The 17,188-nt window shown below is 46.8% G+C and overlaps 1 protein-coding gene across 2 annotated transcripts in view; it reads right to left on the bottom strand.

The window, feature by feature from the left end:
- Nucleotides 1-1,455: 1,455 nt before the first annotated feature.
- SPATA20 (spermatogenesis associated 20) overlaps nt 1,456-17,188 on the bottom strand; it is a 58,274-nt gene continuing 42,541 nt past the window's right edge. For both annotated transcript variants that reach the window (XM_035104363.2, XM_035104365.2), the window contains exon 16: nt 1,456-9,226. In XM_035104363.2, the coding sequence (XP_034960254.2) occupies nt 9,056-9,226 (171 nt within the window). In that variant the 3' untranslated portion in view covers nt 1,456-9,055. The remainder of the gene's footprint in view (nt 9,227-17,188) is intronic.

The raw sequence follows: 17,188 nt of genomic DNA, 5'->3' as shown, positions 1-17,188 counted from the left end.
GAACTTAGATTCTTAAAAGGCCAACCCTCTGTCAAGCTTTAGTTCATTTTTGTCTCATATTTTGTTATGTTTCTTTGCTAGCCCTAATTGCGTGTGAATTACCTGCTATTTTTAAACCCTGTGGATTTTTTTAAAAAAAATTATTACAGTAACAAATATGCAAAAACAACAACAAATGAAGCCAACAAAACACGAAACCCCTTCTCTCATGAAGTGCCTTTTCACCATCCACCAAAGCCTATATTTCAGTTTGGCTTAGCTGCATTTGTCTGACGTCTAGCCAGTCGCAGCCAGCCAGTTCAAACACCTGAGGTTTGAACGATAGAAATGGTTACCGAATACATTTTGGACGTCCATCCCTTGAGGAGTAATAAAATATCCATGATAAATAATAAGGTAGGATTCATAAGGCACTTTTTTACAGGGTGCGTGTTGGTACATGTGTGATTATCTCAACAACCATTTTAATAACCTTGCATGCTAGGCCAGTGCTAATATTACACCCATAATGTAAGACAAGAGCAGGGCAGCTTGGCTAAAGGCTACCCAATGAATTTCTGCTCATCAACTAACCATATTTATATCTCACCCCATCTGGGCCCAACAGGCAGCTTATAATAAAATACATATAAAAACAACACCTTAAAAAAACAGCCCTTCAACAGTTTGTTTGTTTTTAAGTCACATCTGGTGAACTGAGTTCTAAAGGGGCTTCAGTTTCTGGTGGCACCTTCTCAGGTCTTTGGTGTAAATGCAGTTTGTTGTAATTAAATGGTTCTTTCACTTCGGCTATTGTCACACTTCCCCGATCTTCCCTTCAAGGATCTATAGTCTTCGTCGCTAGGTACCTTTGCACTCTCTGGCGCACAAAGGGAGGCACTGGAGTTCGACTGAAGCAACCAAGTCTCACATGAGCACAAAAGAAAACTAACGAATCCAAGTGGGGAACGCGGCTGTCTGGCAACCAATAACTCCCTTCCCAATGACTGCTGCCGAAAGACAATTTTCGGAACCCGTCTGGCAATTTCCAGCACCTTACATTCAGCAAATCATAGCTGAAGTTCAGCAGCATGGCCCACAAAGAGGAAAGGTTTAGATGGTGTGCTGGTATCGCAATAAGGAGGACAGCCCACACTTTCAGTCTGGATTCATAAAATACATATATTGGTCTCCCCACCCTCCCACCTCTCCTCTTCTTTCTCCAGTAACCAAGAAAATATTCATAAAGATGAGGTGCAAAATTCCTCTCCAACTTCAAATACATTTCTCCTGGCTGCCTCTCATTGATTCCTGGAATATCCCCCTTGGAAAGCAGTGGATATAACCAGCTGGCAACACACATTACCAAATGCTCACTTCCCCCAGTTGAGGCAAACTTCCAGATTGCAGCAGCCACTCATTAAGGGTGATGAGAGGGGGGTTGTGAGTGAAGCGGGGCGGGGGGGGGGAGCGTTTCATAGCTCCTTTCAAAGCAGTGCTCGAGAACATTAGAGAGCTACACCAAGGCATCTCAAGCCACAAACAGAAAATCTTGGAGCGGGTAAGGAGAAATATTTCCATTCTGCCGTACGCTTGCCCTGTCATTGGAGATGCTATTTCAACTTTTGCCCAGACAGAGAGGATGCCATGGGAAAGGAATCCACTTTCCTAATCTCCGTGTAGTTAAAAATAACTTGCATGCCAGCACCAGAGATTGCCAACTCTCCTGCTCATTGCTCTTTTCATAGACTGTCCTGCTGGGAGGCATGATGACTTTGCTATGTAGTCTCATGATCCCAAGTTATGACTCAGAACACTCTGCTGAAATCCTAAGATTGGTTTAGATTAGAACATCACAAGCATTGGGGGGGGGGAGGCACGGAGGAACCCGGAAGTGTGACTACTTATATGCAGCATTCAAGGTCCAACACCTATTTTCCTTGGCTGTGGCTTGCTGCAATAGAGAGAAACATGATTGTCTGAGAACTACATGTCACCTCTCAGTTGCATTCTGTTGTTAAAGAAAGGAAAACTGGTGAGATGTTCATCACATGCTATTGTGCATCTCCTGAAAAATGACAGCACTCAGAGATTATTGCATTACCCAAGCTATAATGTAAATAGCACCTGGGATTATCCATAGCTGCCAAGTTATCCCTTTTTTACAGGGATTTTCCCTTATGCTGAATAGGCTTCCTAGCGAGAAAAGGGAAAACTTGGCAGCTATGCTGGGATTCTCAAGTACCACGGCACTCTTGCATTATTCCCATTTTACTACAACGTCTGGTCCATCCAAGCACTGGCATACAACTGTTCGGGTTTTGCTAAATTAGTAGCGTGAGAAACCATCATAGAATCATAGAATCATAGAGTTGGAAGAGACCACAAGGGCCATCCAGTCCAACCCCCTGCCAAGCAGGAAACACCATCAAAGCATTCCTGACAGATGGCTGTCAAGCCTCTGCTTAAAGACCTCCAAAGAAGGAGACTCCACCACACTCCTTGGCAGCAAATTCCACTGCCGAACAGCTCTTACTGTCAGGAAGTTCTTCCTAATGTTGATTGCTTCTTCACACAATCAACTCTAGGACAAGCAATTAACACTGGGCAGAAAGCCAAGGTCTACTTCTGCCATAGTAACTGCGCTCTCATTGGTTGATATCAGCACTGAGACCTGTTATCAGAGAAAGCTAGCACAGTACGTGGTGTGGTGAGTGTGGTCAGTGTAGGAGGAGAGGTGCTGTATCGGTTGAGAGACAGAGAGGAAAGGATTTATTTTACTTTGTTTTGAGTTCTAAAGCTGTACATAGAAACTCTGGATTTTCTTTTATTTTAATAAATCCTGTATATAGTTTTACTCTGCGTCCAGACGTCTAGTCATTTAAGTTACCGCCAGAAGCTTCCGGAAAAACCTGCGCAAACTCTGCTGTGTTCAGGCTGAAGTTACACCTGACACTTAAAAACACTAAGAACAACTGCGTTATTTCAGCTATAGCTTTAAGAGGTGTGGTGCTTGCCATAGTGACTGACTTAAATGCATCTCAATTACCGTACACATCAAATAATATTAGCAAACACTAAGTTTAACCACTTCTCAAACGTAACCATTAGCCACATTGGAGCAAGCATAAGAGAACCTGCAGCCATTACTGTACTCCAACTCCCATCATCCCTTGCCAGCATAGGCAATGGTCAGTGACAGTGGGAATTGTAGTCCATCAACATCTGGCAAGCATGAGCTTTCCTAGTCATATCGTAGATCAATTTCCTCCCTTCTTTTACAAGCAGGAGACACACAGGACTGTCCTGGTAAAATGGCTGCGCTTAAACTGAAGAAGCACAAGTTATACACAGGGCTGTTTCATTTAGTAGTTTCCAATTACCTGTTTCCTTATAAAATATCTCCATTTCCTATCTGCTGTTCAGAAAGCATGCTCTTTCTTTATTAAAACGCACAGCATTGCAAAACAAACAGAGCTTTGTTGTTTCCACTTCGGCACTGGTCACTGATGACCAAAAGTGCCAAGGTAATGAAAAATGTTTACTCTTGGGAAGGAAACGGAAGGAAACAGGACTCTTAAAATGAAGGGTTGGGACAAACCATGTTAATTGCTTTCATATAACTGGGCAGAACTTCTCAGGGAAAACAAGGCTATTTCTGGCCTAATGGCCCAGGCCAGCAACTGTCTTGTATGCATTTACTTGAAAGAGGCCTGTGGAGTTCTCAGGAGCAGAACCAGAAGGGCCAAGCCAAATCTTCACAATTAATTTGAAGCAGAGAAGACCGAAATAGAGGACACCCATCACGTTCTATGGGGACTGTGAACTTTTAACAAGGAACATGCCCAACACTCTTTGTAGCTGGGATGGTTTGGAAGAAAGGAACAACCCACGGAAACAAGGACAAGGAATGTTCTGGTGCTTCCATGTGTTGCCACAGTTTGTACTCGTAAGCGGTGTCAGGGGAACAGGCCAACAGGCCAGCAATCAAAACCCTTTTTTGACTATCCTCTGTGTACACAAACGACGCACACAGAGGGAGACAGTTCAGCTCAGTGGTGGCTGGTGGCCACTAGGAATGGCAGGTCAGAAGGCAGGGAGCCCAGACACCAGGTGGAGCCAGAGCCAATGAGAGACAAAACCAAATAATTCTAGTTTGGTCCCCCATGCCCTTGCCATAGTCTCATTACTGAGCAACCATGGGAAGAGCTCAGTGGAGTGCATAGCTGCCAAGTTCTCCCTTTTTTTAAGGGATTTTCCATTGTGCTGAATAGGCTTCCTCGCGAGAAAGGGGAAAACTTGGCAGCTATGGGAGTGGGAGGCCAGCCAACCAGAAGTATCTCTGAGGTGTACTTGCCTGGAGGCCGAGTCAGCATCCGAAGTCAGGTCCAGTCCTAGGGGCAGGTGAACAGCAATCCATGTGGTCAGGGAATCCGATGATCATGGGGTCAAGGGTCAAGACAAGCAGGAAGCAGCAAAGTAGGACCAGGAACTAAAAGCATTTGTTACCATCTTCTAACTGTTGCTGGAAGCTCTGCTTAAGGAGGCTGAAGCCAGCTGGTTCTCATCAGCGCCTCCTCATCATCTGTGTCCTTGAAGACTGATCAGCTGCAGGTGGAGTCATTCCGCCTTCTCCCCCTTCAGGCTGCTGTTCAGCAGGCAAAGCTGACTCCTGCCCCATGATACCCCTTCCAAGGTGAGTTCTACAAGGGTAACACTAACACTAAGGAAGAGGAAGCTTAGAGGTATTGCCACCCTACCTTGCCTCCCGCAGCATGTGGCTGCCAAGAAAGGAATCTGGACTTGCAGCTGAAAATAAATTGCAGGCGTCCTGCATTGCAGGGGGGTTGGACTAGATGACCCTTGGGGTCCCTTCCAACTCTGCAATTCTACGACTATTGGAGTCTGCCCTAAAAAGGCTATGGGGGTAAAATAAACCTGTTAATGGCTACCTACCGTATTTCCCTCTTGTTATCTCTGTGCTTGTGTATAAGCTCAGACACGGACGCACACAGCTTGCAAAGAATGCTGCTCCTCCAAGGGTGAGATAAAGCTTTCTTTATCCAAGTGCCGTGGTCTGGTCCCACCATCAGCCCTGCTGACAGTGCAGCCTGCCCCACTTCCTCACTCCCCGCATCCCGTCTTGCACTTCATCGCAGCTATATACACTGGCAAGAACAATCCCAGACCCTCTGGCTGGGGGTGGAGGGGAGAGCGGCGTCGATCCCCTTGTCACAAAGCAAAACTAATGAGGGAGCTAGTACAGCACAGGACGAAACTGTTTCTATCAGGTCTGGAAGTGCCATTATCTAATTTACTGCTAGGAACAGCAGCAGGGTCAGGAGACCCCATAACTAAACCTATCCATCACTGTCGCAGCACAGCCAGCTCTTCTGCTCCACAGAATCCCACATTCCTTGTTCCCGGGGACCTTTCCTGTCCCATGCAAAAGCTTCCCTGGGTTCTGGCTGGCTGGCAGCCCGGTACCTGTCGATACTGGCAGAGTTCAAAATAACAGAGGCCTTACAGGACTGGCAAAGCTCCAGCTGGAGATCCACCAGATAGTGTTGCACCAGAAATGAATTGTGGTTGTAGATCTCGCCCCAAATTTGATGGATTTCAGGGGATAGGCTAGGTATTAATTAGCAGGCTGCTAAAGCTGGGTGGGACGCAGGTGGCGCTGTGGGTTAAACCACAGAGCCTAGGGCTTGCTGATCAGAAGGTCGGCGGTTCGAATCCCCGTGACAGGGTGAGCTCCCGTTGCTCGGTCCCTGCTCCTGCCAAGCTAGCAGTTCGAAAGCACGTCAAAGTGCAAGTAGATAAATAGGTACCACTCCAGCGGGAAGGTAAACGGCGTTTCCGTGTGCTGCTCTGGTTCGCCAGAAGTGGCTTAGTCATGCTGGCCACATGAACCGGAAGCTGTACACCGGCTCCCTTGGTCAGTAAAACGAGATGAGCGCTGCAACCCCAGAGTCGTCCGCGACTGGACCTAATGGTCAGGGGTCCCTTTACCTTTAAAGCTGGACTTACAAAAGCCAGATTGTCCCCATTGGGTCTCCTGTGACACCAAACCGTTGTTTCTGCTACACTCCATAGCACAAAGGTGGGCTTTATCTTGCCATACTTTTGTTGGGGGCTGCCAGCTGTTGATGGTGGGGGAGATCAGGGCTTTTTTAAAAAAACACCTCTCAAGTGGGTGCTATTGCCATTATAAGAGAACAAGGGAGATGTTCATCGTGAGTTCCGGCACCCTTTTTTTCTAGAAAAATAGGACCATACATTTTCTCTTCCTGCCATTCATCGCTCTTCCTGCCACCCTTTTCCAGCTACTTCCGCCTCATTGCCACCTACACGAAATTAAATCAAGGGTTATGAGGAAGTAGGACCTAGGGCTGCAGGTTGCACGCCCCTGTTGTAGCTGCTGTCAACTATCTCTAAGACAAAGAATCCTGAATTAGGTGCTCAGTCCCAGAGGGGATTTAACCATTCTGCCCTTGCTTCAAGCCTAATTACTGTACTTGAGAGGACGTAACCACCTACCCAATTACACTAGGGCCACTAAGTCTGATGTCTTGGGGAATTTCCAAAAGGTGGCGCTTTGTCCTGGATCTTAGGCTCAACCATTTTGGGGGTGTCCTTAAAAAAGCTCAACAATTAAAGAATGAAGTGGCAACATCAGAAAGCAATTGGACATATGTTTGTAAAAGGAGTGGGAAACCTTATTATTATTATTTATTATCATCGTTTTAAAAAACCTGTATTAAATTTAGATAATTTGGAACAATTTGTTAAAAACAATTTTCGAGGTGTCCTAGTTTTTACTTTTTGAAATATGCAAACCCTGGCAGAGCCAGGCCAAATATCATAACCAAATAGGGGTCCTTCCATATAGAAATTGGTTTAATTTAGCTAATGCTCTGCTGAATAGCGAGCTTATGTGTCTTGGAAAGTCCCTTCCCTCAAATGTGGGATGATGTGGACGTAGCCCTACTACAGAGAAAAGGGAATCTTTGGCCCTTCAGCTTTATTTTACTCCAACTCCCATCGGCCCTAGCCAGCATCACAATGGCTGGGGATGATGGGAGCTGTAGTCCAACAACATGTGGACGGACACAAGGTCCCTACTCCTGCACGACTGCTCTCTCCAACTGAGCAGCTATTGCACATTTAACAGAGATGAAAATGTTCAGACTGTCAGAAATCAACTCAGATGAACTCCACGTTTCCAACAAGATCTTTAACATGGAGCAGTTCTGCATTGGGCTGAAAGCATCCCAAAATAGCCCGTTTCACTCCAGAAAGTGATGCTCAGTGCTCCCCCCGCCTCCCTCACACACAGCACACCTCATTCATGTGGCACAGGCAGACTGACTCCTGGTGACTCCTGCATACCTGATATAAGATTCAAGGGCGGGGGGGGGGAGGGGAGAGCACTGTGGTTTGAAGGGCACATCCAGCTTCACAACAGAAGGAGAGCATGTTAAATCATTCAGCCTGTGCTGCCCTGGTGCGGCCACAGGGAGCAAACAGAGCAACAGCAAATGCCACTGTGCCCAAGAGCAGAGCTTCTTGGCTTCAGGTGTCAGTCTGTCCTGGCTCTGTTGCTAGGATTTCTGGTTGAAATGTCTCCTTCGTCACCAGTGGGGAGCTGGCAACTTGCGACGGCCTCCGAGGCACTTAGGAGAATTGCCCATCCAAAGGCATAGCAATGTGGCTTTTCATTAGGAGTCAATTATCTTGTTACACTGAAAAACACTATCAGCAGCGCTCCCCACCTTCCCTGGCAGCGCAGCTCGCTGGTGTTGAGAGGTGCCTTCTTGAATCATATACGTGACCCCATGTTGAGCCACTGGAGACCAGAAGGTTCGCGGCTTAAGCACAGGAAAGGAAGTGCAGAAAGCCGAAGGTTTAAGTTCCCGGGAGAAAGAGAGGCTTGTCAGCAATGCCATTTGCAGGCAGCCTCTTCCTTGCATGTCCCAATCATGGGTGCCAACGCTCGCCAGCTACGCGAGATGGTTCTCTTCTTCTCTATACAGGGAAGCAAACCCACAAGTCCTTAATTTCAGAGTATGCAAACGAAGAGATGGGCATGGTTGATAAACTTAACAGCCCCGAGTTCTGCAAATGAAGCTAACCAATATACATGTGTTTTCTCCCAACTGATTAGAGCTGTGCGGCGTATTTACAATGAATTTTGGAGATCTACTGGCAGCTCCCGGACTGGTGTAGGGTGAAGTAAGTATTGTCAAGCTGGGAAAGGAATGCTATACATGCCAGTTCATGGGGAAGGGAGCAGCGCCCTTGTTGCGTATATAAACAAGAAAACACTGTTCATTTTTGTTTTCCCCTTCAAATATATGAGAGCTAGAAACTTGCTTTATTAAAAATGAAGGCCAAGCTCTGGATTCTACCTTATGGGACTAAACTTGGGGCTATGCAGCCATGTAGTCTCCTCTCATTATATACCATGTACACCATTTGGAATCTTGGACCATGTGCTTTACTTCACCCATTCACACTAACATGTGCAAGGTCAGGCCTCCATCTTCAAAGTAGCTTAACAAAATATACAGTGAGGGTCACTCCACAACAGTGCCTAAAACAGCCTGGGGTGTCTCACTGGCAAGACGACCCTTTGCCCATGAAACCATCATAACCTGAGCTGTGAGGAAAGTTAGGGCCTTGATGAGCTTCCTCTGCAAGCCTAAAAATAAACCCTGCAGCTGAGAAGGAGAGGCTGTGGACCTCCAGATGCTGCTGGATCCAGCTCCCATCATCCCTGACCCACTGGCCATGCTGGCTGGGGCTGATGGGAGTTGGAATCCAACAACCGCTGGACGACCCACAAGGTCCCCCAGCCCTGCAAACTGGTTGCCCCTAACTGCAAACAAGCGTGGCCACTACTAAACATGGGGGGGGGGGAGATGCTATTCAAATGGAAACAGGCGGGTTGAAGTGGGGCCCAACCTGGCTTTATTCAACCTGGCTTTATTCAAAGCAGACTTTGTTGTGGGGTCCAAGCGGGGCTCTCTCTACTCATGTCCATTTAAGTGCAAGGGCCACCAGGGGAGGCAGCTCAGGGCAGCAGCAGACGGCGCAGCTCCTGGCTGGAGGTGACGGGCAAGGAGCAGGCAAAGTTCTCGCAAAGGTAAGCTGTGGCTTTCCCATCTTTCTTCTCCAGAGATGAGAGGAAGCCAAGGTGACGGTACAGGAACCCCTTGGTGTCCCCATCTGCAAGAATCAGCACCTGAAATGGGAGAGACAATGTGGAAGACCCACAGGTTAAGGTGAGTGTTAAAGACGACGCAATCTGCTCCCTTTCCTAGGCACAAATATCCAGCAAAGATTCCGAGACCCAGGGTTAAACTGGTGGCTGATTCCATCTGTCCTCCCATTCCCCCTGCTCTGCCTGCAGTTTTCTGACATGTGCAGCACATGTGGCTTCTGGGATCCATCTGGGTCAACTGAGTTAAATATTATTGGATGTCTGGGTTTGTTTTCGACTTTGCAAATCTGTTTTATTCTAAGTTTTAGCAATAGTGGGGGTTTTTTATACTTGTCGTTTTTATTGCTTGTAAGTTGCTTTGCTTGGGCTTTGCCAAGAGTATATGTTTAGAAATTAACTCTCCAGGGCTTTTCCCCCCCTTTGCTCCATTGGTATCTCTGGAATGGCACACCTTGGCCTCTCCTGCTTGTGACACATTATATGGATTAGTCTGGGTTGCTGGCAAACTAGGGCTCAAAATCAGCTGGAAGCACAATTAAGGTGGCCCTTCCACAAGACACTTAATGTAGCACTATGTTATCCAAAATGCCCATCTCCATTGCTAAGCTCTGTCTATAATGTTTACTCAGAAGTTGTCCCCATTCAGCAAAAGTTCTCTTCAACTTTAATTCCAAGCTCCCTGCTTGCAACATCACTGATTAACTACCTCTTGGTCAGTCTATTTTTGGGGGGCGGGTGGGGGGGGGGGGGACTTCAATGACTGGTTTCCTTTCATTATTTTCCTGAATTGCAAAATTACGCCCTTTTACAGTTAAAAAAGTGACCGGAAAAATAAGTCAGTAATTAAAGCCTGCTTTCCTCCCCCCCCCCGCCCAACCCTCCCCCACCCCACCCCCGAAGGGAACAAGAAGTGATTATGGGGCAAAGGACATGCTGAATAGAAAGCAATTGGAAACAGAAGCCACTAGGAGGAAACTTCTACTTAAATACTGAGCAGCCCTAAAAGGTCTCAGTTGAGATTTGGCTACACACACCCAACAAGCTGGTGCTGCAAGTGAAAACAGTAGCCTAAAATCATATATGCAGAGAGCAGGAACACAGAAAACACTGGAATGCATATGGATTCTGCATAAAATCGAAGTGAACCAAGGATGGTAACTCCAGACTGAACAGCTTGTGTGTATGCAACTCCAGTAAGAATATTTGGGATGGTGGGTCCTGCCTCTCCATGCAGGGATTTCGATCAGATTCCTTCTCGATCCTTTCCAGTCATTCTGGAAAAATTCTGACATTGCATGAAAAGAAAACATGGAAGAACCAGCAGCTTCTCGCTCAGTCCTGTTGACAACTCAGGGGAATACGCAGCATAAGCAATGCTACAGTCTCTCTACCAAGCCTGCTGCGAAGAAATGTGGAGGAGCAGAATATCCTTTTTGTAATACAGACTATCCAAGGTGTGTTACACCTGCCTCTTGCCTAAGGTACCAAGGACAGGAGCCCACCCTGAGTTTGTCACACCCAGGTCCGTGGTGACAAACCGAGATTCGTGAAACGAAGCCCAAGGAGAAACGGTTACCCTGAATAGCAAACCAGAAATGACACCTTCCGTTAACAACCCAGCAGCCTGGCTGTGTAAACAAGCCCACAGCATCCCGACTGGCTTGTGTGTGTTCTGGACATGAGGAGCCGTGCAGGTGTGACTTATTTAAGCAAGTCTCTCCTTGTCCAACTCCTTGACACTCGGGACTTGGGGCTGTGCACTGTGAAGCCATTTGTGGGGAAGAGAGCCTGTGTTTCCCCCTCCCCTCCTCCTGCCACCCTCTCCGCGTTCAGCCCCATCTGTGCCACAACTAAGCTGTGATCAACAGAATCATGCTGCTGCCACCCCCGCTTGCCCAGCAGGCTTCAAACACGCCGCTCTAATTGAACTCAAACTGCATTAATCACTTTTACAGCATGCCAGCTTCCTGCACGTAGGTTCTGGAGCTCGAGCCCAGGCCTATCCCAAATTCTAGCCAGCTCCCTGTTCCCCTGGTGCCGGATTGCAGCAAGATCATGGGAGGAGATGAATGTCAGGCTGGCACAAACAGCTTCTCTCTCTCTTTCTCTCTCTACACCCAAAGAATGAGTCTGACACAAACTAGTTTCATGGGGAAATGTCCAGATGAACCCTGCCGTGCATTCAATGCCTTGTGACGAGGTACAAGTGTGGCCGGTGTGTCCCTCCCACACTAATCCAAGCGTGGGTCATGCTCCCCACACAGCTGCACATTTAGCATTAGTGATAAGGGCTGTGCGCACCAAGCAGGGCTCCCGATTGGGTAGAGGAGCTGAGCATACATAGAGGGGACCTTTCCCCATGCATGCTGAATGTGGAGCTTCCAGAGGGTCAGAATTCACTGATCACGTGAGTGGAGAACAGGGAGATACCAAGATGAAATGAAGTCTGGAACCAGCCAAAGGACACACGAGAGCCAAACTTTTGAGGCCCTTTCCTCTTTTTCTCCACACAAAGAGGTTCCCCCCCCCACCAAACAGGCACTTCTACAGTCTCCTGTTCCCAGCATTTCAAGAAATGGTTGGGCTATTGCCAAGGCTTAAAGTGCTTTGATGTGCACGAAACACTGTGCCATTCACCCAAACCACATCCTCCCCACTACTAGCCTTTGAGATATGCATGGTAGCATGGAAGGTCTAGCATTATTGTTTAACTTAGAGTGATATTGTGCCTCTCTCTGTGACAGCAGCCAGGGATGTGGCCTCAGGGTCCATACTCAGCCTTGCCTTTAGAACTGAACTTGTCACCTCCTTTGCTAAGGTTGGACATCACCTCTTTGCTATCTCTCTCTGTGTGTGTCTTAAGGCACTTTCTTAAGCATCCAACCCCTATGCACATTCCTAGCCTGTTCACCTCTTGCATTTTTCTCCCTTACCTTTTAAATGCCTAGGTGTTTTCCTCCCCCATCTTTTCCCTTGTAATTATACGTGCACTGTAACTTGGCTACCCCTGACTGCCTATCTAAATGCCCTTTCCTTAGTGCAAGGCTCTCCTCTGCTTGCCAGTCTTCATTCTGCTTAGGTCCTCCTTTTCATTATATTCGTTTCGCTCCTGGAAAATGCCCCAGCATCCTTCTCCCTGTTCCGATTTTTCCTCTACACAAACATTTCAGAGTGGGCTCTTGGGGTGTTTTCTAGGCCAGATCAAAGCTGCTGCAGCTCCTGTCGCATTGGGTCACCCCTGTTAGGAACGCTCTAATCGTGCCTGAGAAATGAATGGCTGCAGCGCTAATTAATTTTTACAATACAGAAATTATTATTAGCTCCCCTGGGTCCTGCGCGTTAATGGAAAAGTGCATTGGGGATGAAGCTTGTCAAGAGCAAGGATCGTCTACCTTTGTTCAAGGTGTAAAACAGGGCAGGGTGTGCTGAAATGAAACAGTGTAGAAGATATACTAAATACTCCTGTCATTGCAGGACAATGGACCCTTCTCTCTCTCTCTCTCTCTCTCTCTCTCTCTCTCTCTCTCTCTCTCTCACACACACACACACACACACACACACAGAGAGAGAGAGAGAGAGAGAGAGAGAGAGAGAGAGAGAAGGAAATGAACAGGAAAGGGTGAAATCATCAGTGTGGTGAAATTATCACACTATCTGTCACATAGAAAGAGATAAAAAGGTTCTCTGGACTGTGTGAAAGCAAGACCATGTGCACACACTCTCATACACATGGAGGGTAATAAACAGAGGGTACCCAAGCCTCCTAGAAACAGTATTCCCTACATCAACACCCTGGGGGAAAGGCAAATAAGTCATTTCTGTGACGCACTGTTGAGCTCAAACTGGGATCTTATGGAAGAGACACCAACTTCTTGAGCCACTGGAAATGCTAGTCAGAGGTGATTATGGACCATTTCAGCTGGAACATTCACACCAGGGCTCATAATCCTCCTAGCCTGGGAAGTCAGTTGCCATCAGAGGGGCCAACCCAGTGCACCCAGTGTCTGGGAAAGCCATTCAGGAAAGCTACCAAACAGGTCCCGTCCAAAGATGGCCACGCTTGCATGTGCCAAGGCACACTTAATACTACTGTAATTGGTTACAGCAAGTGACTTAAAACATGCAACATCTGTTTACAGGTAGGACTGCAACCCTTCACTCCCCAAGTCAGCAATTGCATATGTTGCCTCAACTCATATCTAAATCTATGTCAAAATGCCTTTCATTTTCAGACAGCATCTACCATGCATAAAACCTGATGCGGCTTCTGAGTAAGGTAGCATTCCTAACCGTAACTGTCTGGTCAACTGCATTCCAGGAAATACTTCATACACATAAACATTCCCCAGCATCCCAAAGATGCCCTAGATAAGCCCCAATGCCTTCAGTGGCTCCCCCTGCCACTCACTCTTGGCTTTCCCACTATCCTCCCCTCCATATGTTGGCAAATTCCTGGCTCAGTTGCATCTACTTCTTGGCAAGTGGCAGAGTCCTCTTCATCCCACTCCCAAAGGATTCTCCTGCTTACAACACAAACCGTCTACTTTATTGTACTTGGATCCACCTAAACCAGGAAGAGGGACCTTCGTAAAGATTCCACCTGTTTCGCCCACATGGCCTCCCTGGTGCATTCAGAGCATCTTCAAGAGTGATCACACACACACATACACACACCCTGAACAAACTGGCCACGTTTGTCTTTCTTTTCTTTTTTATAAACTGCCACTCTCTCTCATTGGCTTTATCTTGAATTCCAGGGGTGATTAATTACCAATTCATGTCCAATCAGAAATTCATTAATTCATTTTTTATTTTTTATTTTTTGCAGCCTCCCTGAGGTCCTCTTGCTCAGGCAGGATAAAGGAAAGCCAGAGCATTAGCACTTGGTGGACAAAGGAGATAATGAAATCCTTCATAATTACCCATAGGCCATTAGCAGGGCAGGGAATAATAAACCAGAAAGCGAACTCCAGCCTGAAGCTGCCGCCCACCGCCTGCCTTTTTCATTTTTGTGTCAGAATGGGGTGTGACACTGCCTTCCCTTTCCAACAGTGGGGCCCCCCTCAAATCTGTCATTCGGAGGGACACATCACATCTGGAATAGAGAGGCACTGAACTGCCCCTGGTTTCAATATGCAATTCTGAAGCAGCAAAGCCATGCAGCAAAGCAAATTATTGTGTGCAGAGGGGAAAAGAAATCCTCCGACAGATTATTCACGTTGTTTCAATGTTGTTCAGCACTTTTTTTTATTCCCTTGGTGGCGGCTTCTCCTCAGCGCCATTTTCATTCTTCTTCGCCCTCACTGACCTCAGCTTCGTTTGCTGTCACGCCGACCTTTAATCTGATTGGTTGTGGTGACGGGTGACCCAAGTGGTTTTGTTCACCAGTGTCCATGAGATCGTCATGGGCTTGGGTCACCGTGACCGTTAGGAGGATGGCGAGCGAGGCCATGGGGCTGTGAGGGAAAAGGAGAGGGAAGAATGGCACCGAGGAGAGCAGCACTGCCAAGCAACGTGCATCTGTCTTGCAAATGATGTCAAAAATCACCCCAAACATGAGGCACTTTTCAAGGAAAACAAAGCATGCCGTTTTCTGCCAAGGCTCAGGAGTAGGAAGCTGTCGGAGATGAGCCAGGCATCAAGGGCAGAGCCCAGAAATCAGAGCAGAGGGGCCCAAGCCAGGAGAAAGAGATAGGAATGGAACTGCCTAAAAATCTCAGTTGAGCTTATCTGCATGGATTTTTTTTCTTTCTAATTCCCATCTAACTCCTGAATCTAAATGGGAAGCAAGCACCCACCACCACCAGTTCCACTAAAAATACAAACCATTCTCACATGCAATGTGCATTATTATTCAGATAATATCCACGTGTACGCTACAGGTTTCCTAAAGTAACCTGCCACATAAACAAATACATACAACAGTGCATATGACTGTGTAAAAATAGGTTTATCTTAAATATATTTAAAAAGCCATACTGCAAAAATATAGTACAGCATGGGGCTTGACTCTTCTATATGTATAATACATGTTTCTTTTCACATGTCAGGCTTCTTTTATTTTGTCAGCAACCGGGCTACTGAGTTCTGAACCAGCTGAGGTTTCAGTCCCATGTAATGTACAATGAACTGCAGTGATCCAACCTACAGACTACCAGGGAATAGACAACAGAAGATAAGCTATCTCTGGCTAGATAGGGGCAATAGCTGGGCCACCAGCTGAAGCCAATGGAAGGCACTTCATGCTGCTGACGCCACATGAGCCTCCATTTTAATTGTTTTCATTGATTTTGTATTTTTCTCAAGCTGGAGAAGTCGTGAAGTCCCCTACATCAACATTTCTGTTCCGAATATTTTTTGCATGAATTCTGGGAACCCTGGGCTTGACCATCCACGCACCCAGCACGTCAAAAGGATAGAGAGCTGCAACCCTGGTCAGGAAGACCTCTGGCAGTCCCAAGGGAGTGGAATTACATACTGTATTTCACTTCAAAGCCTGGGCATGCCTCCCCATTTGCCAATTGGGGCCTAATGAGTGGAATTTTAATGAAGAATGCAGGTGAGGGGACAAAACCACCATCTCAGGTGACAAAAAGGCTCAGTACCTGCCACTTGTACCTGCCACTTCACTGGCGGACGTCATCCCTTCCTGTTCCCAATTTTCAGAGGAGATGCAACAGCTGGGCTTTGAGGACACAAGGCTGGGGTGTGACACACAGTTCCACCCTCCCATGCTGTCCCAGCATAGGAAAAAAAACACCAGTCATCTTTCCAACACAGGCTGTCTGAAGCAAAGTTGACTTCTCCTTTCCACCTTAGAATTGAGTGTTTTCTTTCCACTCCAAGCAGGATGCTGCTACATTGTTTTGTCAGGCATTAATTACTATAATGACCAAATCAATTACGTTCCCCCTGGCAGGCTTAGCCACCAGCACCTTGCTCCTACAGTGCAAGTAAGGATGTCAAGTAACATGCTGATATATATCTGTTTGACTTGCCTACACAAGCAAGCACATCTCCGGGGGGGGGGGAAGTGAGTCAGGGCTGCCTCATCGCATGCAAGAAAAAGAAAACAAAAAGAGCAATGGAGTTGCAAAAAGAAAATGAAGACATCTTCCTAAATTTGCACCGCAGCCTGTGCACAAAAGGAGGATCAGTTCTTCCTAGACTGGGCAACAACTGCTCTCCTTTTTATGCCGTTCCCTTGCCTCAGGCTACACCTTCACCCACTTTTGTTCACAGGCTTTGCTGGAAAGTGCTCAGTCACCTATCCCAGAGAGGGTAACGCCTAATGACACTGGAATAGCGGGACAACTCAGTTCGTTTATTTATATATTTTAAAGGCATTTCTCAACCGCTTAACCTTTAAAATCTCTAAGTTAGTGTAACCATAAATGCAACCATAAAAAACAGTATTATAAGAAGAGAGTTTTTTAAAACATCAGAGATCTAGTAATAAGAGGGTCCAATTATATGGGTCAGGGATAAGTCTTTACAAGATGTCTGAAGCAACTTCTGGGTGGTGTTTTGCATAAGGCATAGGGAAGGGCATTCCAGAGCAGGGGGCAACTGCAGAAAAAAAGCCTGTTTTGGCATCACCACCCTGTGATATTCTGTAATGCTAAGCCAGCCAAAGTTCTCAGCAAGCCTTGAATGCTTTCAAACTGCCCCACTCTGCAGTTCCAGTTGCTCACTTTGATTGCTCGTGTGCCCTAGCATCACTCCCAAATGCCATCACATTCCCAGTATTTTTGTTTACACTCTTCCTAATTGAACATTAAAATTCAGGCCAACGTGGCTACCTGGGGGCACATGGGCAGTTAGCAACATGGACAGTGACTTGGTACCCAACTGTTGTTGTGTCCTTTTGGCTAATGAATTCCCACAATATGAAATCAGCAGTGAAGAGGCCAGACACGGGGCTGAGTTTGTGATGTGCGTGAAAATCCCGGGGGATTCCATTCTGAGCCAAGCCTTTACCCA

Source organism: Zootoca vivipara, chromosome 2 (assembly GCF_963506605.1).
Source record: "Zootoca vivipara chromosome 2, rZooViv1.1, whole genome shotgun sequence".
Taxonomy (NCBI): domain Eukaryota; kingdom Metazoa; phylum Chordata; class Lepidosauria; order Squamata; family Lacertidae; genus Zootoca; species Zootoca vivipara.
Note: the sequence above shows the minus strand (reverse complement) of the source record. Positions and strands in the feature narration are given on the sequence as shown.